Genomic DNA, 22,980 nt, shown 5'->3' with positions numbered 1-22,980 from the left:
CCAAGTTGCTTCTTAAGAAACGGATAAGGCTTGCCTTCAACTCTCCTTTCAGCTTAGACCCTATCTTCAATGTTTTGGCCTCTCTGGCCTCCCCAACCTGGATTTCAACGGTATCTTCAGCTGGACCGGTCTTGGTTGACTCTAGGGGCAACCTTGGGTCTAGATCAGACTCCTCTTTGGTTCCAGATGTCTCCCCTTTTTCCCATATAGAGCAAGGCTTAAGCTCGGCATCTGAATCTACTTCCATTGGTTCTTTCCCTTTTGATTGCCCGAGATTATCTCCTTCATCAGGAAATTGGACGAAGTAAGTCATATTGACCTCCCCACCAGTGTTGGCAACAAGGGGCTCTTTCAGTGGTCTACTCTTCTTGAAACCTTTAAGAGATTGCAGGTAACACTCTCTGGAGTCATATTGGCATCCCCTTACAACTCCAATCCCTCCAGGTGTTGGGAATTTCATAGACAAATGATATATCGACGTGACCACTCTCATCTCTTTCAGTAATGGTCGCCCAACAATGGCGTTGTGTGATGAGTCGTGATCCACAATCATAAAATCCATCACCTGAGTGGCTGAGCATGTTCCTTCTCCTAGAGTTACCGGGAGCCGGATGGTCCCCTTTACCTTTACAGCCTCTCCACCGAATCCATAGATATAGACATCCTCAACTTTCATATCCTTATCAGGGAGGCCAAGCTTCTGGTAGGTGCCATAATAGAGAATGTTGACAGAGCTTCCGTTATCAACGAGCACACGATGAACGTTCATTGGACCAATACGAAGGGCGATCACCAGGGCATCATTGTGCGGGTGGTGAACCCATCTGGCATCTTCTTCTGAAAAGGTAATGTCAATGGCTTCGCCTCTAAAGACTTTAGGCGGTCTAGATGACAAATTATGTATACTAGTAAGAGGCCTACCTTTTGCTTCCTTCGCATATCTCTCCATAGCCCTGGTCCCCTCACCGGCCAAATGTGGCCCTCCAAAGATGACATGAATGCTTCCCTCCTTAACGAACTGGATGTCCTCTTGCTTTCCTCTTTCTTGATCGCCAGTATAGCCGAGCCCCCTTCTGTCCTTGGCTCGACTATCCCGTCGGGACCGGGCTTCTCGTACTATCCATTCATTAAGCTGGCCTTCTTTGATTAGCAACTCAATCTCTTCTTTCAGTTGTCTACATTCATGGGTATCATGCCCGGTTGATTCGTGGTATTCACAGTACTTATCCTTATTCTTGGCTTGCCAAGAATTTAGTGGAGCTGGCCTGCGGAAGAGTCCCTTGTCACGATTAACTTCGAAGATGTGACCGATTGGCGCGGCAAGTGGTGTCCAGCGATCTTCCCTTTCTTCATGATCTCGAGGAGGTGTATAGTTCCTTCTATACATGGTGTTGACCCGGTTGGGGCTTCGTCGCCTCCCCCTTTGTTCTGGACTTGGGGACCGGTCCCTTCTCTTTTGTCGGGCCTTACCAGGGCTTCTCTCATTCTTTCGACTCTCAGCCAGTGACTGTTCAACATTTTTGTATGCCTCAGCCCTTGCATATAAATCTGCCAGAGACTTGGGATCATTGCCTTGCAAGTGCTTCCAAAAATCAGTTCCTACTCGAAGCCCAGCCACCAAGAAACTTTTCAGTGTCTCATCAGTTGCCCCCCGAACGTTGGATGACTCTGCATTGAAACGTTTGAAGTAGGCATGAAGAGTCTCTCCTTCCTTTTGTTTGATGTTTGCCAGAGTGGTGACTGGTGGAGCGTACTTGACGGTTGCCTGGAACTGAGTCAAGAACATAGTCTGCATGCTTGTCCAAGAAGTGATGGATGCTGGTTCCAATTTCCGGAACCATTGGTAGGCACTGTCTCTGAATGTGGCCGCAAGAAGTCTACACCTGACAGGGTCCGGTATCTGGTAAACACCCATCTCAACATTGAATCTTCCAAGAAACTCTACAGCATCTGAGTTGCCGTGAAACTTTAAATCGGAGGTGGTGTTTCTGTAATTGGCTGGCAGCGGAGCCTCTATCACCTCAGCAGAGAATGGTGATAGGGCTTGGCTTGAAAGAGACGTTTGGCTTCCGTCGAAATGTGCCAGAAGTTTCCTTAAGCTGTTGACATCAATAGCTCCGATGCCTGGAATGGTCTGAACGTTTGGCTGTGACAGAGTCATTGATGGTAGTGTTCCGGTAGCCATGAGATCACTTGCCGTGGCCAGAGGATTGGATTGATTAGCGTGAGTCTGAGCAGATGGGGGCGCATTGGCCTGAGATGAGGCTTGAATATGCGGATTGGCATGAGCATTGGCCTGAGACGAGGCTTGAATGCGCGGATCGGCAATGGTCTGATCAAGATTTGCCTAACCATTCATTATTACATATCCTACTACTACCAGAACGAAATATAATATAACTTTTACGATAATTTACAAAGAGGAGACAAGAAAAGAACCTGATGATGAGTCTTTCCGTTGCCCGGAGACGTCGCATGCTCGCGCGTTCCTCCCTGACTCTGCCGTCCTTCAAGCACGATCGGGTCTCGCTCCGATCTTCCTCCCAAACCACGGGGTTCTTGTTCTTGCGATCTGTCATAGCTTCTTGAGTCTGATCCATGCGGAATCTCCTTCCTATGTCCTTCTCGACCCGTGCCTGCCGTTCTTGACCCGGTACTCGCATATTCAGGTCTGCTTTCAAGATCTTTGATCAGGGCCAAAAGATCCGCCCTACTGACTCTTCCTCTGTATCTTTCCGCCAGAGCGTTAACATCTCGACTGGCCTCCTCCAGATGTGCGGTCGCTCGTCTATCTTGCGGGGGTCTTCCTCCGTCCCTGGCGCCCTCTCCTCCGGCGGTAGTCTGGCCGCCTGACGCGAATAAGTTTCGTGGAACAATCACAGGCCTTCTATCATCGCGATGGCCTGACTGACTTTCCTCTTCAAAGGGCTGCTTCCCGGAACGATGTGTTCCGGGAACAAGGGACTCCAGTTGCGCGACTCGCTCTCTGAGCGCTTGCTGTTCTCTCGCTTCGTTTCTCAAGTAGTGCAACTCCTTGAGTAACTCCTCGTTGCTTATGAATACCGGCGGCGAGCCGGAGATGGGGCGTCTCATAACGCCAGACTCTCCGTCTGTTATGATGATTTTGTGAAGAATTGTGAAGAATAGCGACTGGGCCGGGTCTATGTGAGTGCGTCTACATGGGCCAGGAAAGTCAAGATTAGTTCAGCTTCAAAGTAACCCTGTCAAAAGATAGGGCGCGCCCTATCTTTAGGCGCGCCCACTTGCTGAGGAAAGTTCATTTTATCATAGTTCCGAAGAACAGTGAGGGGTACTTTGTGTTTAGGGGGACGCCCTTGAGCATGAGTAGATCTCATTGTTGTATCAAGAAGACCCTACCTTGTAGTCTGGGGAGTTGTCCTCCTTAGGAGGTAGAGGATAGAGAGGAAGACACCCTGGGAGGTCCTATCTCTGTAGTCTGGCAGGTTGTCCCTGTCGGGGAGTAGGAGAGTGCCCTTGCATTTGGGGTAAGCCCAAAGGGCTAGGCCTCATCGTATTGGGTCCCTTCCGGGAGAAAGATTCTAGAAGGGGAGGCCCAGCCGACATGGGTCTCTTAGGAGAAAGAACTACGTAACGGCTTGATCCCCTATAAATAGGGGTACGTAGGCAGATTGTAGGCATCGATCATTCTTGAGAGCTATTCCAGTTAGCAATCTTGAACCCTTTGCTTACAATTGCAGCCGCCTCCATAACAAACAACCAACCACTTCCTATATTCTCGCCAACAGAAATCTTGATCCACGCCGAGAACCTCATCTTTGTTAACCTACCAGTTTTCTCCGTTAACAGTTATGGATGTGCATGTTATCATATCTAGTTTTGATTTGTGGTTAGGTGTCAACCTATTACTAATTGTTTTTTATTTCACGAGATTTTGTTTTTTGTTCTTGAGTTATGTGTTGTAGGCTTAGACATTTTTTGTTGTATATGTTATATTTGTGATACATTAGGTAATTAATGATTATTTTTTATTTATAAGATAGGGGCAAATGCCTAAAGTAAGGAGAAGTGAAAAAGTAATTCGTGTCCAGGAAAAGTAATTGTGCATTATGGTTGAAAAAGACCAGATCTTACGAGATAAATTCTTAAATTTTGGAAAGAAAATAAAATTACAAGACGATGCACAATTGTGAAAGTGAGAGTCAAGTAAATTATTTAAAATTGACGACAAGGAATAAAAAAATCGTTGAAATAGACGGCATTGTATTAAAAGGAAATTCTTGAAATGCTCAGATTAGGGAGTAAGTGGAAATGGAAATAATATTATTGTGTCTGATTTGAGAATTTTTATTGGAATAGATGATTTTGTATAAGATTTTTTTTAAAATGTTCGGAATAGAGAGCAAATAAAATATGTGTTTTTTTAGCGTAATATTGGTATTTTAGTCAATGATATAGATGGATGGTGGTTTGACTCGGGTACAACCCTCCATATTGGAGAGTGAAAATATTTGTCTTAAAACAATTCGGAAATTATTTGCGTATTTTGGTATTTTAGTCAATGATATAGATGGATGGTGGTTTGACTCGGGTACGACCCTCCATATTGGAGAGTGAAAATATTTGTCTCAAAATAATTCGGAAATTATTTGCATATTTTGGTTGTGAGATAGATTTAAAAAAGTGATTATGCTAATGTTACCATATTGAGTTGGTCCATTTTATATAATATAGAATTATTGTCGAAGCATTTGGTGAAAAAGACAATTTTATAACAGAAATTTTGTGACACTCAGAATGAAGTGGATAAATTGAAATGTAAGTGATGTGCATAAATGTATTATTATTTTGAGATATGGATGATTATTTTGAGATATATGTTTAATTAAATCCGATCAAAATAATGAATCAAATTTGAATATTGAGAAGAAACCACTGTATGTGGTTAGAAATAATTTAGAGATCGGGAATTTAATCAAAGTGAATGAAAGGATATTATGTAGATAACGGTGAATAATATTTTTAAATTTTTAGACATGAATATAGAAGTGTTTTTTGCGATGATATCGTAAGAATTTTTATTGATGAGTTTGTGAGAATTTGATTCATAGAATCTTGAAAATGTAATTGAGTATATGAAATGTGGGAGGTATATGTTTTACTTAAGATAGAAAATTCACGAGTCGTAAGTGAATTTTGGAAAGAATTATGAATAGGAATTTGTTGATATAATCTATGTGCAAGTGGTCGGAATTTCGATAACCTTTTTTATTGTGTAATCGATCGACATGACTTGACATATTTAGTGAGCCTCGTGAGTAAATTATGAAAGTGATTTTTAATTTAGGCCAGCAAGAGACTGTAAAAATTATCATAACGAAATACTTGAAGTATATTGTATAAATTGGTTATTAGGTAGTCGGTAGACGTGCTTGAATTTATTGATTAATATGGTTTCGGGTATTAAAGATGATACTAATAATTCAATTTCAAGAAATCATTTTAATTTGGGTGAAATAGAAATTTTGAAAGTAAGAGAAAAATGTGAAAATGAATTTTCACTAGTGTTATGATTAAATGTTTTTGGATTAAAACAAATCAAATAGTAAGTTGTTCTAATTTTAAAACATCATGAGTCATATATGACCCTCTAATCTAAAAATCGTTTATCTCAAGTCATTGTCCTCTTTAATCTGAGTATGGATTGGTGTTAAGCTTAATTGTCATAATAAGAAGATTGTATACACAGATTAGTGGCATATCTAATTTTTGTATGAGTGAGACAAAAAGTATTCTAGACTTCTTATCTAGGTAAATTATGTGTGACCTTATATTTGACTTCTCTATGTATCCCCGATTAATATATGCTACAAAGGTACTTGCATGTCCATATATAATCTTTCAATTTATGATAACATTAAATGTTTTGAGATAGTGCAAAACATCACATATTATGATTTAAATTAGATGACTTTTGCGCACACACGCTATATCACTTATATCAAGTTGTCTTGCTCACATATCAGAGTGTATATTAGATATCATACATTCTCCTAACAAGTGGCATTCTGAAACCTCTATATGATATTCTTGGTATATGATAGAATTTGAATATCACTATGTGCCTTTAAATTTATAGTTGATTTTAAATTAGCATTGATAAATGTAATTTTTACCACTTAAGTTAAATGATGTTGATATAATTGACAACTACCGGTTGATGTTGTTTTTAATTGAATAATAGTAAGTGATAGCTACCAGAAGTTGCACGAAATAACAACCAAAAATGGTCTCTATATAATATAATTCTTTATTTTATTATCACACATCATTGTTTATTGTTGTGAAATTTCCAAAGGATATTGATCATATTTTTCATAAAAATGACATTGAGCGATGCCTATAGAATAAATGTTATGTGTACTTTATTACATTCTAGAAAAATGATATAGTAGCATAATATTTAATTTATGAGTTTATCCTAAATGATATAATATCCCTGAAGGATAGATCTATATAAAGACTAGTATGATGTTTGAATATAATAAATTTTAGTTGAATAAATAAATATTATACAGTATCTCACGGATATAGTATTATGAATTGGGTTGTTAAAATCATGAGTTCATATTGTGATTAGTTGTGGTTTATTAAATTCGAATTATTTTTTTTTTGAAAAAATTAAATTTGAATTACTGATGAAAGAATTATGAATTGCAAAAAATGATATCCTACTATAATATAACAATTAGGGGGAAACGCGCTCCGCGCGATGAAGAAGCTCATGTACTTCATTATTTTAATTTAAGTTAGGTTTTGAATATTAAAAAAATGGCAAAAAAATTATTGTGAAAACAAATAATCAATCCAAAATAAGAATATATCAAATAATAAATTTGTGAAGGCCTCACTTAAAATCAGGCCATCAATGCTTGACAAAACCAAAGCTCTGTGTCGTTAGAAAAGCACAACAAAATTAAACACATTTGTGTCTGTTCTAGTAATAAAACAACAAAATAGCAAAAAGAGGAAGGTAATTTGATAAGAGTAAGTGCATGACAACAGGAAGAGGCTTGCAATGAGGATTAGTTCTACAGTCATTATGTGGCCAAGCTGAAACTCCTTGACCATCCAGTGTACCACCACCTTTGATCAACAAGTTGTCAACATATTGAAAGAGGATCCAGTGCTCTGTGAACCGAGCTAGATCAGTAGGAGCTACAATGACCCCCTAATGAAAAATCATGTCACCCCTTTGCATGGTCCAACAAAACCTACATTTTCAAGCTTGCAAGTTCCTTTTTAGAACTGTAACCGAACATTTTCTATCACAGTGGCATGCTTGATGCTTCCCTCCAGGCTTTAAGAAATGCTTGTAGATCGAAAAAGAAAAATTGAAGGTAAAAATTGGCCCCCGTTTTTATGAAAATAAGAACTTACTTTGGTAAATAAGTAATTTATTTCTGAAAAATATGATAAGCCAAATGTGGATCTCATATGATCAATTACATTTCCAGCAAATCAAACACTATCAATATACTCCTAGCAGAGCACTTGCCTTTACTTCCATCTTCCGCACGTCAGGCTTTCTTAGCTTTTCTCGTTGATACATACTCAGTAAAGATCCTTACCTTTTTGAGACTATCTTTAAGTGCAGAAACCTCGCTCATCTTTTTCTGATAAAGTCTCTCGTGACCACTGTGGAGAAGGATTTCGTACCACAGGCTCCCGCACATACCCTGCTGGTTATTGAGTAGCTCTTCGTTCCAATATGCCAAGTGAAATTTACACAATAACTTTTCTGTCAAGATTCAGAATTAGTCATAACTAAAAAAATATCAAATGAAAAATCGATAATGAGACTCAAAATTAAGATAGGAAAGAGAACAAAATTTTAAGACCAGCAGCAAGAAGAAGTCCAAAAAATGCCTACAAAGAGTGAAGGACGAGGTTCAGTTGCATTTGTTAAGACTGTCAAAGGAATGTCAGATTAGAGGAGAGTCAAAAATACCTAAATCATTGAATCAACAATAGTATAAAGATATCCCAGTTTCAAAATATTCAACAATCATACAAAAATCATGGACACTTGCTTCTAAACAACTCATATAGATAACATGATGATTGCAGAGTATTAAGAGCAAAAAAATGTTTGATAAGATTACAGATGATAGTTCCTCCTATAGTTAATGGAAAATAACCATGCTATATGCTTCAAAGAATCACAATATATAAGGCGTAAATTAACCTTTTCTCCAACAAAGGATTGAATCGCATAAACTACGTTGCTGTTGTTGTCTTCTATGATAAAAACAAAAGCAATCCTGATTATAAACACAGAAAATGCAAGAATTCCAATAAACTCCCCAGCAAAAACAACCCCAAATGGACCGTCTACAATCACAGGGAATGTTCATAAGCGAAATCGTGTCTTCTTTGATGCAGGTTTCCTATACAGACAAATTACGTGCCATATGAAGTACTCTCTATTATACTAATATATCAACTCAAAAGAAAATGACAGCATACATTAATACATAAATCCTTGCATAGATAACTCTCGAGTGAGCCAGAATCGAAGCCAAAATCAGGATCAACAGAACCAGCTGTTAGAACATAATATTAGTGGCTACTCAATTACTTCTGAACCTCTTCTTTCTTAAAAATGGCAACTTGCACTATAGCAAGAATTGCAATAAAAAAAAGTGGACCACCAAATAGCAGGAAAATACTTCCTGCAACGGATTGGTCACCACTTTTCAGTACTTGAAACATATTAAAAACACTATACGTGTAAATTGCAAATTCATTTTAAAACAGTTTAGCTGCAAACAAACCTGTAATTCCAAATAAAGTGTAAGAAGTAGCATCAATCCATTTCAAGAAAACCCGATCATTAATTTGAGAATTTTTAACTAACTAATTTTAATCACAAACGAAAATCAGTAAAATATACTCTAGAAAGCTTGAAAAATAGGAAAATAGGATGGAATATGGAAAATAGGTACAAAGTTTTGAGTGTTGACAATAATATCATTTGTGCTAATAACAATCATACAGTTATTCGCACTACTCTAACAATCTAATTAGTAAATGAGCATAGATATTGAATCCTTATAGCATCAGAAGTAAACCATAATAGTTTACCGAGCAAAATAATGATGAAAAACATAATTAAAAAAATACACACTGGCCAAAGAATTCTTTGCAAAATGTATCAATTCTCCACCTAACAACTATCAGTCTCAATATATCCAAGTTACTGAAAACAAATAAAAGGCAAGACATAAATACATATACATATATACTAACACAGGCAATATAAAAAAATAATGAATAAAATTCAAAAGAACTCACATTAAGAAGAGCAAAAGACTGAAAAACTCCTCATCCTGTCATTATAACCAGACAAAGTGCACACACTGAAAAACTCCTCATCCTGTCATTTTTTGAGAGACTCCAACAGAGCAAACTATAATGGGATTTTAATCCAGAGCATCATCAGCATCATGATAGCCACCTAACAAATCTTTGATTAAACTCCATGACTTCCACTTTAATCAAAATCAATACAATTTCTAATTGCTTGTCCATTTAGAATTTGGATTTCATCTTCCCAATCGCAAATTAAATTTACAAATATTCGTCGACACTTACACAACCATCAAAATCAGACAAGTAAAATCAAGTAAAATGGAGAGGGGGTGGGGGAGGGAGAGAGTGATACGCTGAATACATGAGGTTTCTCCATCACGATCCATTCCATCGCTTTGTAAATTTTTCTACGAGAACGAAGACTTATCACATAGAAGCCTGAAATTCAAATAAAGAAGAAAACAAAAATCAGATCGAATTAAAAAGAACATAGGGATGGAGAGAGAGGGAAGCCTGAAATTCAAAAAGAAGCGAACAAAATCAGGTCGAATTAAAAAGAACAGAGGGAGGGAGGGAGAGGGAAGCCTGAAATTCAAATAAAAAAGCAAAAAAAATCAGATCAAAATAAAAAGAACGAAGGGAGGGAGAGAGAGAGATGGTATACAGAATTGCAGAGAGATAGAGCGAGAAGCTTGAAGAAAAGTCCGTCGAGACACGAAACTGTAGTTAGCACATACATAGAAAGGTCCTTACAGTAAGCAGTAACCGTCGATAACTCCAAAATTTCAAATTACTTGTCAATAAAAAATAGCAAAATCCTAGTAATTGAGAAAAATAGAACACAAGATGTGGAAGACGCAACGTCAGTCTGTTAAGACCCTCCTTTATATAAATATATAAATATTTAGAAAATAAAAAGATATCAACCATGCCAGTAGCAATGGTCATGACATTACAAATATTTTTAGTCATATTCTTACTATGTGTATAATAAATATTTCTCTTGATTGATATAAAGATCATTAGTATCAATAATTCATATCTAATATGATTCATTCAAAGGGGAGTATTATATAGGATGTCTCATTATAATTATTCTAAATATTAGACTCGGGAAGAGAATGTATAAAGCTCTAGAATAGCGTAAATAAGGCTCTTGAAGAGCGTGTATTTATCTACTCTCTCAAGTACATTTACTCCAGAAGAGCATGTATATAGAGTCATGCTCCAGGGAGAACCAATCTTATGGTGAGATGAGATATGAGATCTAATCTCAGCCACTCATTTAAATACATTATATTCATCTCTCACCATTCATTTAATATTTTAATATTTCACCTTCTTTTAATTCAACTACTTATCACCTTCAACCACCGCTGACCACCACCACCTCCTCCGGCGACCACCACCACCTCCGACGACCACTTGAAAATCACCACCGGCAAACATAAAATCACCATCGGAAAACTAAAAATCAGCACCGGAAAACTAAAAATCACCGCCAGAAAACCAAAAATCAACGCCAAAAAATTAAAATCACCACACCACCACCATTTACAAACCACCACCACCCCCCCCCCCAAATCTGTAAATCACCGTCAAAAAATGAAAAATCAACGTCATAAAATAAAAAATCACCACCAGAAAACAATAAATCAGCGCCAGGAAACCAAAACAACGTCTAAAAATTAAAATCACAACACCACCACCATCTACTAACCACCATTACAACCCCCAAACCTGAAAAACCACCAACTACAAAGCAAAATCACCATCGGAAAATCAAAAACACCATAAAAAATGAAATTCACCACATCCAACCATTATTTCTGCCCACCTTCCGGAGACCAAAACCTCCAGCAAATACAAAAATCAGCAGCAGATCTGAGCTCCGGTGACTAGCATTAATCATCATCGACGATTGTTTCAAATCTGAGCGCATAAAATCAACAGCAGCAAGTCGAGGCAGAAAGAAGACGGGCCTGATAGGTGAAGACGATGGCGGCTGGGGTGGGGGGATGATTGCGATCGGAGGTGGTGTCCGGGAGTGGAAGTGGTTGTAGTGTCGCCGGCGGTGGACACTCCACCACGACACCGGCGGCAACAGCAAAGAAAGAGGCAGATCGGAGCGGTGGTGGCAGCGGCTGGAAAGGGAGAGAGGGATGAGCAGATGGCGGGCGAGGGCGACTGGGAGGTGGTGGGTGGGTGGTTGGTGTGGGTGAGAGGTGAATGAAAGAGATGGATTAAAAAATAAAGGTTCAAATGTGGGGTTGTGATTTAATTTGGGGATAAAAATGTGTGGCTGAGATTAGATCTCATATCTCACACTAGTTGGGGTTCTCATTTGAGCACTTGCCTGTATATTGATGCAATTATACTCTCCCAAAAAGATTGAAGAATGAAATTTGATATCCCATTGAGCTATCAAGTGCTTTTAAATATTGAGTATATTTCATTGCACTAAAAGTAATTTGGAGAAAGTTTCCCCATTAGTTTATAATAACCATAACCGAAATTGATTTTGAAATAAACTAGAAGTTTACTTATAAGTTTATAGTTTGGCATGACTAGCTAAGTCATCTCAATTTGATAAAGATGCAAATAGTAATTGATATTTTCTACGGGCTTTTGTTGAAGAAACTGTAGATTCTTCTTCTCAGTGATACATATGTTATTTGCTTATAAGGAAAAATTAATAATGAACAAAGATATAGTTGTGATTTGTCATATTTGAGAATGAATTAATGAAGATATGACATGAGGTAAAAATCTCCCATTATTGAACAGTGTGACATTTTGTAAAATATATAGTTATATATGAAGTTATTATCAACTCGCAGCCTGAAGTATGTGCGATTAATTATTTAGAATATAAGCTTATAATGCAGGTGCATCTCACAATGAGTATTATCTTGTCCATAAAAATTGTTGATTTTTTGTATCATATGTTTATTGATTCGCATCATATAGACAAATTTCGTAATTTCTCCCAATAATAAACAAATTATTTGGTCATAACAGATTTTCCGCCAAGTTGGTAAGATAGATTTCTCGATTGGATATATATTACATATGAGTGCAATTGGAATCATTAATGTGAATTTGCTATGACTTGATTTAACGAGTTTGTTTTCCCAAAATCAGGGGGAGATAATAAATAGCCAGTGAAAATAGAGATATAAGAATGAATTATTATTGCCTCATCTTGATCCTCAAAATAAAGAACATGAACCAGATTTCATAAGATAATTCATTTTGATGACCATAAATTGTGACTATGTCATAAACATCGGCTACATATGCTCCTTTGATATTAATGTCCCAGAAGGACAACTTGAAGATACTACTATGTTTATATAAAAAAAAAATGCTTGAAACATGATATAGTAGGTTCTATATCCGAAATAAATATTAAAAGTAAAAAGAAGTAGTGAACATTGGTGATGGCTAGATTGAGAAGTCAATAACTCTAGAAAGATCTCTATAATAAATTATAGACATGACAATTTTGAAAAGAAGTAAAAGAATCTATGATGATTGGTAATTTGAGAAGTCTATAACTTTTGAAGGGTCTCCAGAAGAGATTATAGACATGAATAATTAGAGAAAACGTAAACGTACTTAAAAATATTGAGATCTCGATATACTATGTCATTTCAAGAATAAAGTGGAATTATAAGTCAAATCGACGTTGATGATATTTATTGAACTTGAGGTTATTAGTGATAATGAGGATCAAGAAGCAAATTATATTAGAGAATATTGATAAAACTGGTCAAGAAAAAAGAAGAGATAATTGAACCAATTACAAAGAAAAATTATTTGGACCAGTAGTCCTCTCACCCCTGAAGTTGTGAAAGTAGCGAGCTCAACGAATAATTATCTCTTAAAAATATAAAAATATTTGAAATTGAAGTTCACACACCTAAATGTGTCAAGTCAGTGGGACATGAATGATTATTTGTGCACAAAAAAAATGAAGTTCTAGAATTTATGAATGTAAAGCTCAAATAATAGTATGATAATCTTGTACTGGTTATGAAAAGTAATGATAATTTGTGAGGGAAATGATTATTTGATTGCAAAATTGTCTCGCACTATGTGAATATTCAATTTAAGTTTTATATGACCCACCTGACAATAAAAATTCTAGAAGGATCTTAACTGCCAGAAGCATTATAACAAACACTAGAGAACATTACTCTCCTCAAATGAAAAAGGGATTCGGACCAGCAATCCAACATAATATTATTTGACAATATACATGTTATCATTGTATATCATATTATAGGTGACAACTCATAAAGTATCTGACTAGAGCAGATGAAAATTAGAATGTGTTTCTAGTTAACAATTAATTGAGTTGCACCTCATAATCAAAATACTCTATGTCATATTTATGATAAAGTGTTCTCTAGTGTATATATTGAAAGAAGAATTACTGCCGGATGAATGATTTATATTGTTATATGTGAATCCGAGAATGATTATAAGTAAACGATAGTACACTAACTTTTTGTGAACAATTGAAAGAAATTCTCGGTCAATAATTTAAATTATAATATGACATTTTTAAATAAAATTTAATTTATATAAGTATAAACTTAATATATAAAATTTAAATCACACTAATTTATTTAAATATAAATTTAGTACATCAGATACAAGTTGAATTAAAAGACAGTATAGACTTTCGAGAAAAAAGTTGGCTGAGAAGCTATACTTGCTAGCTTCCAAATTCTCAACTTAAATTGCTAGAAAAGTGCTGTGAGCTTCTGCATCCAAACATACAACAAAAAGCAGGAGAAAACTTATATGAAAAGAAGCGCTTAACTTTGTTAGCCAAAAACACACTTAATTTTGCAGGACCAAGTGCTTATTTTGATTATGATAGCGGTGGATCTGAAATTGAATATTTATATAGAGTATATTGGAGATTCTCTTTTATTATGAGATAAATTATTGCAGGCAATTTTTATTAAAGGGGAGCAAATGCACACTAGACTCTTTCTCCCTTATCTATGATTTTTTCCATTGGTTTTTCTCGTAAGATTTTTATCAAGGCATCATCACGTGCAAGGAAGGATTTATTAACAGCGACAAGTTAAATTCATTTATGTGGGAACCTAATAATTTATTCAGATCTTCCCACCACTCCTTTCGAAAAATTAGTACACATGATCAGGACGTGCAGACTTCGACATATTTGCTAATTTTTATAGTCATTTCATGACGAGGGGGAGACAAAAACGATATATTTTTTTATTTTGTACAACTCATGTACTCTTTTTCCTTCACTATGGTTTTTTCCTACTGGATTTTCCCGAATAAGATTTTAATGAGACATGATGTTGATACAAGTCACAAGGGGAGTGTTATGAAATGTTAAAGGGTGGATGACTTTTAACTCAGAATTGACTTCATGATTTTTGGCTATTGATTTTTCCTATTAATAATATGACTTTTGACTTGTCTTGTAATTTATATATTGATGTCATATAGACCAAAAGGATGATATGAATAATACAATGATATCTACTTTTTTATCTCTTATCTAGCTCTCTCAACTTTATTTCTACATATATTATTATATAACATATATCTATTTTTTTCCTATAATATCTGGCTCTCAAAATTTTCTACATATATTATACATAACATATATGTACTTTTTTATTTTTTGTCTAACTCTCTCAACTTTTTTTTTCCTAAGATAACAATAATATTTAAAGTATATGATATATTTTGTTGATTTATTTAGATCTTGCAAAAAAATTACCAAAAAATGCACTTTTTTATTTCTTGAGTTGATTTATCTAGATCTTCCAAAAGAATAACAAAAAAATGCACTTATTATTTCTTGAGTTACTTCTTGTGAAAAAGTAAAACTAATGTAAAACGACAGTGTAGCGAGTAAAAAACATGGCGATTGGCGAAGCAAGATAAATGGGGGAAATATATAAATCTGATCAGTGTATGCATAAATTAGTGACATCGCAATCTCTCTCTCTCTCATCTCTCTCGCCGGGATCTCTCTCTGGTATTTCTCGAACATGATGATTATCTAGATTTGAACTACATACTGTATGTATTTACTATTTGATTATAGATCTGAATGTATGGAATTTTCGATCAGTTGAATCTCGGTGTGAATCACTCTGTTTTATCACTCGATCTGGGATTTTGTTTTGTTTTTTTTTTTTGTTATTATATAAGATGATTTCGTATTAGATGCGTAGTTTGAGTGTACTAATTTGTTATTGATCTGTGATCTGATGCCGTAGAATATGATAATATGTGGTGATTTTATTCGGATTCGACAATGCTTCATGGCGTCATGTTTTAGTCCACACACACTTGCCGATTTGCTGTTTGTGATTTGTGGTTCTGTAGATTCGAATTACATAATGCACACATATACTTATTGATCAGAGATCTGCTATGAATTTGTTTGTTAGATCTTAATGTATTGATTTTGTGCGTGTTCTAATGTGTTGATTGAATGTCTATTTGGAACATGCTATTTTAAGTTGATCTGTCATCTGAAACTTTTTTGGTATGTTCTGCTTTACAATGATGATTTTGTATCAGATTCATAAATTTCATGAAGATTATAGTTGTTTGTGAGCCCAAACTTCTGTAGTTCCTCAAATCATTTCAAATTGTCTATGGTTTATGCTCTAATTACGTTTTGATTGGGAATAGAAGCTCTATGACATTGTTTTTCTGTCTAAATAAATTTATATGCTGCTAGTATGCTGAGATCGAGTGTGAAGTAATTATTTTTTTGCTTTAAATGTTGCAGGTTTGGATCAGATCTTTGCTTTGTTGTATCTTTAGGTGAGTGAGATATGGAGAAATCTTGCTCTCTACTTGTGTATTTTGATAAAGGTACACCTGCTATTGCAAATGAGATTAAGGAAGCTTTAGAAGGGAATGATGTGGAAGCAAAGGTTGATGCGATGAAGAAAGCTATCATGTTGTTGCTGAATGGTGAAACTCTTCCACAGCTTTTTATCACAATTGTTAGATATGTGTTGCCTTCTGAGGACCATACTGTTCAGAAGCTATTACTTCTTTATCTTGAAATTATTGAGAAGAGAGATGCTAGAGGAATGGTCTTGCCAGAAATGATCTTAATTTGCCAGAATTTGAGGAACAATTTGCAGCACCCAAATGAATACATACGGGGTGTGACTTTAAGGTTTCTTTGCCGGCTAAATGAGGTGGAGATCATTGAGCCATTGATTCCTTCTGTTTTGGCAAACTTGGAGCATCGACACCAATATATTAGGAGGAATGCAATACTTGCAGTGATGGCCATATACAAGCTCCCTCATGGGGAGCAGCTCTTGGTTGATGCCCCTGAGATGATTGAGAAAGTTCTTGCAACTGAACAAGATCAATCAGCCAAGAGAAATGCATTTCTTATGCTTTTCACTTGTGCCCAGGAACGTGCTATTAATTATCTTTTAACCCATGTTGATAAGGTATCTGAGTGGGGAGAGCTGCTTCAAATGGTTGTTTTGGAGTTGATTAGAAAAGTATGTAGAACAAATAAGGCAGAGAAAGGAAGATATATAAAGATTATTATATCGTTACTAACTGTTCCTTCATCTGCTGTTGTGTACGAATGTGCTGGAACACTTGTATCTCTTTCGTCTGCGCCTACAGCTATTACCGCTGCAGCAAATACTTATTGTCAGCTTTTGTCGTCTCAAAGTGACAACAATGTCAAACTTATTGTACTTGATCGGCTAACTGAGCTGAAATCGGCACATAAAGAGATAATGGTCAATCTGATTATGGATGTTCTTAGGGCTGTCTCGAGCCCAAACCTTGATATTCGCAGGAAAACACTAGATATTGTTCTTGAATTAATTACTCCCCGGAACATCAATGAGGTAGTTCTTACTCTGAAGAAGGAAGTGATGAAAACTCAAAGTGGGGAGCTTGAGAAAAATGGGGAGTACCGCCAAATGCTCATTCAAGCTATTCATTCTTGCGCAATAAAGTTTCCAGAAGTGGCAAGTACTGTTGTTCATCTGTTGATGGACTTTCTGGGGGACAGCAACGTTGCTTCTGCTATGGATGTCGTTGTTTTTGTCCGAGAGATAATTGAAAGTAACCCAAAATTGAGAGTTTCAATTATAACGAGATTATTGGACACCTTTTACCAGATCCGAGCAGCCAGAGTTTGTTCATGTGCTCTTTGGATTATTGGAGAGTATTGCCTTTCTCTTTCAGAAGTTGAGAGTGGCATCACAACCATTAAACAGTGCTTAGGAGACTTGCCCTTCTACACTGATGCAGAGGAAGGGGAGTCTGCTGATTCTTCAAAGAAACCTCAGCAAGTTGACTCTATTACTGTCTCGTCTAAAAGGCCAGCTATTCTGGCTGATGGTACCTATGCTACTCAGAGTGCTGCCTCTGAAACGGCTTTTTCACCTCCTACTGTTGTTCAAGGATCACTGAGTTCTGGAAATTTGAGATCCCTTCTTCTGTCTGGAGATTTTTTCCTCGGGGCAGTTGTGTCCTGCACACTAACTAAACTCATACTGAGATATGAAGAGGTTCAATCATCAAAAGTCGAAGTTAATAAAGCTTCTACTCAAGCATTATTGATCATAGTCTCCATAATTCAACTAGGCCAATCTTCATTTCTTTCGCATCCAATTGATAATGATTCACATGACAGGATTGTCCTTTGCATAAGGTTGCTGTGCAACACTGGGGATCAGGTCAGGAAGATATGGTTGCAATCTTGCCGTGAAAGTTTTGTTAAGATGCTTTCAGATAAACAGTTGCGTGAAACAGCGGAAATTAAAGCGAAGGCACAGATATCCTTTGCACAGCCAGATGACCTTATTGATTTCTACCATCTGAAGAGCAGGAAGGTAATATATCTTTGCTTCTAACAAGTTACTACATGCAGCTAAAGCTCATGCTATTACTTTAATATTTTTATTTCTAACAACTGGGATAACAATAGTGAAATTAGTTGTTCTGTTCTTGCCTTCTTGGTACTTACTGAGTGTATGTGTGTGTGTGTGTGTGTGTGTGTGTGTATTAATAAGTTCGACTATAACAGACGGTTCCTACTAAGACGAACTTGATGTAGTCCTGCAACATTTAATAGACTTGTTTGTTTTATTATGAATTGTTATTTAATTAATTAATAATGGTCAGTCTACTCTTATACTCCCTCTGTCCGTTTGGATTGTTAACATTTTTGAGAGAGGATTCGGCACGCATTTTAAGGCTCCTATATAGTATAGTTTCATTAATTATTTTCACTTTTATTTTTCTCCTGAATAATATATAATGTTCAAACTTTAATTTAGAAAAAAATTCAAAAATAATTTATGGAACTATATTTTATGTACGTCTTAAAATGCGTGTTAAGCAATGTAAAAAAAGTGTTAAAAATCCAAACGAACTGAGGGAGTATTAGTTTATATGTTAGTAGTACATTGTACATAAGTTGTGTGGCTTCTACTGTTGTATTTTGTATATAATGTCTGTACATCTTACCTGTCTAAATATGCATGTACTCTCTTTTCTTCGTTTTGTCCTGCATCATTCTGCATCTAGTTTGCTTACCTGTCTTGACATAATGTAACTTTTGTATGGTATTTTCATAATTTTGTAACGTTACTGATTGATATCAGTTCAAATGATTTGATTTTGTATACTAAATTGACTTGACATCTCTACCCGTGGTCTTAATTTTGTAAAATTTTCTTTGTTTTTCCTGTCACTTATTCCTTTTCTGTTTCTATACTAATGTTAGAATTTGCCATTCTATTCTAAAATGTTGTCGCTATTGTTCTTACAAGGGTATGAGCCAACTAGAGTTAGAGGATGAGGTTCAAGATGATCTGAAACGCGCCACAGGGGAATTTATACAGGATGGAGATAGCGCAAACAAACTAAACCGTATTCTTCAATTGACTGGATTCAGTGATCCTGTTTATGCGGAGGCCTGCGTGACAGTTCATCACTACGATATTGTTCTTGATGTGACTGTTATTAATCGAACTAAGGAGACCCTTCAGAATTTGTGCTTGGAGTTGGCAACTATGGGTGATCTTAAACTTGTAGATCGTCCTCAGAATTATACCTTGGCTCCCGAATCAAGCAAACAAATAAAAGCAAACATTAAGGTTTCCTCAACTGAGACTGGAGTCATATTTGGAAACATAGTTTACGAGACTTCCAAGGTGTTTGAGAGAACTGTTGTTGTCCTAAATGACATTCACATTGACATCATGGATTACATATCTCCTGCAGTATGTGGCGATGCTGCCTTCAGAACTATGTGGGCGGAATTTGAGTGGGAAAACAAGGTATCAGACTCATCCTTCAAATCTTGTATATGAATATCTCTGGCACGTATTCCTATATGTTTTCCATCAAACTGAGAGTTTGGACTTAAGAATTTAGGGCTTTTGTCCATGGGACAACAAACATATATCTTCTTTGAATGATATGTTTGCCTTTTAGGCTAAAATGATTCTTGCTTTTTTATCTTGAGATGGAAGGTGGTTTTGTAGGTGTACGTGGCTGCATGGGGGTCTTACATGATACTCATGAAAACTTATGTAGTTATCGAGGGCACTCATTGGGTTGTCTATTTTGCCAAATGAATTTATATGTGTTCTATTCATTTTTACTTAGCTTTAATACTCCCTCTGACATCTCCTAGTCATCCTTTGTTTTACGCTTTGTCCTCGATCTATGATCATTAGTAGTTCTCTATCCTTTTTTGCAATTTGTTTTATTGTGCTTTAAGTTGGATCTGACAAATTGGATTGCAGGTTGCTGTCAACACTGTAATTCAAGATGAGAAAGAATTCCTTGATCACATTATTAAGTCGACCAACATGAAGTGCCTCACAGGACCGTAAGTCTTATAGCTTTGACCTTACTTGAAGGTTCTTTCTTCCTGTAATTTAAGTGTTTTTTAACCGTCCACTTAGAAGATCCTAATAGTTTTTTTTTTTACTTTTTGTCGTAAAGCTTGTTCAAATATGCCAAAACATTTTTTCAAAAAAGCAGAGCATTGGCTAGCATCTTTTTATCTTTTCCAAAGCTGCTTCAAAATAGTTATTTTAGTGAGGCAAAGTTAGCGGTGAATTGATGATGTGCAAGGGATTATTAATAAAAATTTGGTGATTTAAGATCAAATCTACAACTTGTCTTTCTGCGAATAACGAAGCTTTGGATGGAGAGCTGGATAAATGGATTTGGCTTTACTTATATCCAAGTATATCAGGAATGAGAGAAATGAGAAACAGATGTTAGGTATCTATGACCGACAGGTTTTGTAGGACTCTCTTTCCTATAGATAAGTAAGAGAGGGCAGCTTTGGGAGATCTGGATATATCTATATATTACTTTATTATATGCTGTAACATAGAGAGAATAGAGATGGGGTGGGGGGCTTCTCAAGCGAGACCTGATTTATGATACCATTAGAAGATCTATTTATTCTTTAAATTGTAATGGAACACTCTTGGGCTTATTACCCACTTTCGGACACAGTTATCTCTTTAAACTTGCTATGTCAGTTTTCTCTCATGTAAGGATGTAACAAGGCTCAGTCCATATCCATACCGTGAATCTATTTTACCTGCACGCCATTAAATCACAACACTTGGGGGGCTTCTTTCTTTTTATTTGAATCAGTCATCAAGAACCGTTCAAGACCATATCCATGCAAAACACTATGCTAGTTTAATGCTGAAAGCACTTTCTGTCCAGATAGATACAAAGGGTCTTTACGTTGTCCTCCAGGCTTATTGTTGAATGTCAGTGCTCTGTGTCAGTAATATCAGTGTGGATAATCCTTTTGTGTTGTGGTAACCTTTAAATCTGATCTCCCTATATGTATCAATAATTGAGCAGCTTGTAATTTGCACTGCCTTATATATGTTTAACATCTGCTGTTGTGTTATCAACTTGTTATACTTCTTCCTGTTGCTCTAACAGAACTTCCTTGTATAAACAAACCATCACTCCATAATTCGATATTTGATCATATAAATGACATTGCTTTTTCTACTGTTGGTTTTCCACTTTCCTAGGTCTGCTTTGGAAGGCGAATGTGGATTCCTAGCTGCTAACTTGTATGCAAAGAGTGTATTTGGGGAGGATGCTTTGGTTAATATAAGCATTGAGAAACAGGCGGATGCTAAGCTGAGTGGATATATTCGGATAAGAAGCAAGACCCAGGGTATTGCTCTAAGTTTGGGTGACAAGATTACTCTGAAGCAGAAGGGCAGTGGATGATTATCATTGAAGAATAACGTAGTTTATCTTTTCATAATATTGGTACGTTGACCTTTATTAAAGTAGCTTGCCGCTTTTCTTTATTCTATAAGTTTAAGAATTAGCTTTTTATTTGTTGGGAGAACAATTGAGGGGAAAAATCTATCTTGAGTTTGCCCAGTTTGTTGCTTTGTTCTTCTTTTTCCTTTCACCTAAAATTTGTAGTTTTGGTATCTTAATTTATCTAATTCCTTGCGTCTGTCGTATTGCAGAGTTTTGCATTTGAAGAAACGTTCTAAGAGAATGAAATCAAGGATTAAGGACTCTTTTTGTACAAGTGTTGCCTTTGTTTATAGTTACAAATACTCTTTGAAGAATTTGTTTGTAGTGAACGGAGAATAATTGGGTATTGGATCTAAATGTTTTTGTATGATCATGAGTAGATATTTCTTTAACATTTGTATTATCGATTTCTACTGATTCAGTTTTCTTTCAACCCAACTACCCGAAAAAGAATAGTTTTCCCAAGCTTGTGTTAATATGAAGTTTATACTGTTGTGCCAGTACTTTGAATCATTAACTGTTCACTATGTATCATTTTAAAAAACTTGGTGCAGGTCAAAAAGTCTGTGCCTGGCGCGGGTAAATCTTTTCATATAGGCTGAAAGACAAGCTTTGCTGAAACGAAACTATTAAACTTTGCATGAAAAATGGACATTCGAAGTATGAAACATAAAGCCGGTCGATATACTTGTACATACTAAAAAATATCTCTACCAAAGAGCAAGGACTCCTCAGTCCTCTCTACTCTGTATGTACTATGTATGAGAGATTGTGTTCTTCTGATCCGCTGGATCACCTTGCGGCCGAGGGCAATATCAAGAATATCTGAATTATCTATTTAGGTGATTTCAAGTCATAAGTAATTTTTTGTAAGTGCACAAGAGGAAATAAAAATTTTCAACAAAAATACGTGAATTAGGAAAGACTGTTTATGGTATGAACCAGAATAATATAAAACGATGACAATTGAATTATGTTGAACCGAATGAAATTTGAAATTGATTAAGAGTATAGATGAGAATTGAGTTATTCGATGGCAAGTGCAACAAAGTTGAATCGAATAAAATTTGAAATTGACCCGAACGAGTAAAGATGAGAATTAAGAAGCTATTCGAGTTTTGAAAATATAGATCATTTGACATTTTGATACTTATTTCTAAGTTGTTTGATCGCATAATAAAAATTAAATAAAAATATATGATTAACATTATAGTTTAGAATATTTTTCATAATAATAATGATTTTAGCTATTTAGTCAAAACAAGCTTCTGGTTAATCAAAAGGTAATCT

General features: G+C 35.9%; 1 protein-coding gene across 1 annotated transcript; it reads left to right on the top strand.

The window, feature by feature from the left end:
* Positions 1–15,238: 15,238 nt before the first annotated feature.
* LOC108203783 (coatomer subunit beta-1) lies at positions 15,239–22,123 on the top strand. The gene is made up of 6 exons (XM_017372954.2): positions 15,239–15,394; positions 16,160–18,251; positions 19,194–19,703; positions 20,175–20,260; positions 21,444–21,690; positions 21,900–22,123. The coding sequence occupies exons 2-5, from the start codon at positions 16,206–16,208 to the stop codon at positions 21,646–21,648; spliced, it is 2,847 nt and encodes a 948-aa protein (XP_017228443.1). The 5' UTR covers positions 15,239–15,394; positions 16,160–16,205; the 3' UTR covers positions 21,649–21,690; positions 21,900–22,123.
* Positions 22,124–22,980: the final 857 nt, after the last annotated feature.

This window comes from Daucus carota, chromosome 1, assembly GCF_001625215.2.
Source record: "Daucus carota subsp. sativus chromosome 1, DH1 v3.0, whole genome shotgun sequence".
Taxonomy (NCBI): Eukaryota; Viridiplantae; Streptophyta; class Magnoliopsida; order Apiales; family Apiaceae; genus Daucus; species Daucus carota.
The sequence above is the reverse complement of the archived record's forward strand: the minus strand, read 5'-3'. Positions and strand labels throughout refer to the sequence as shown.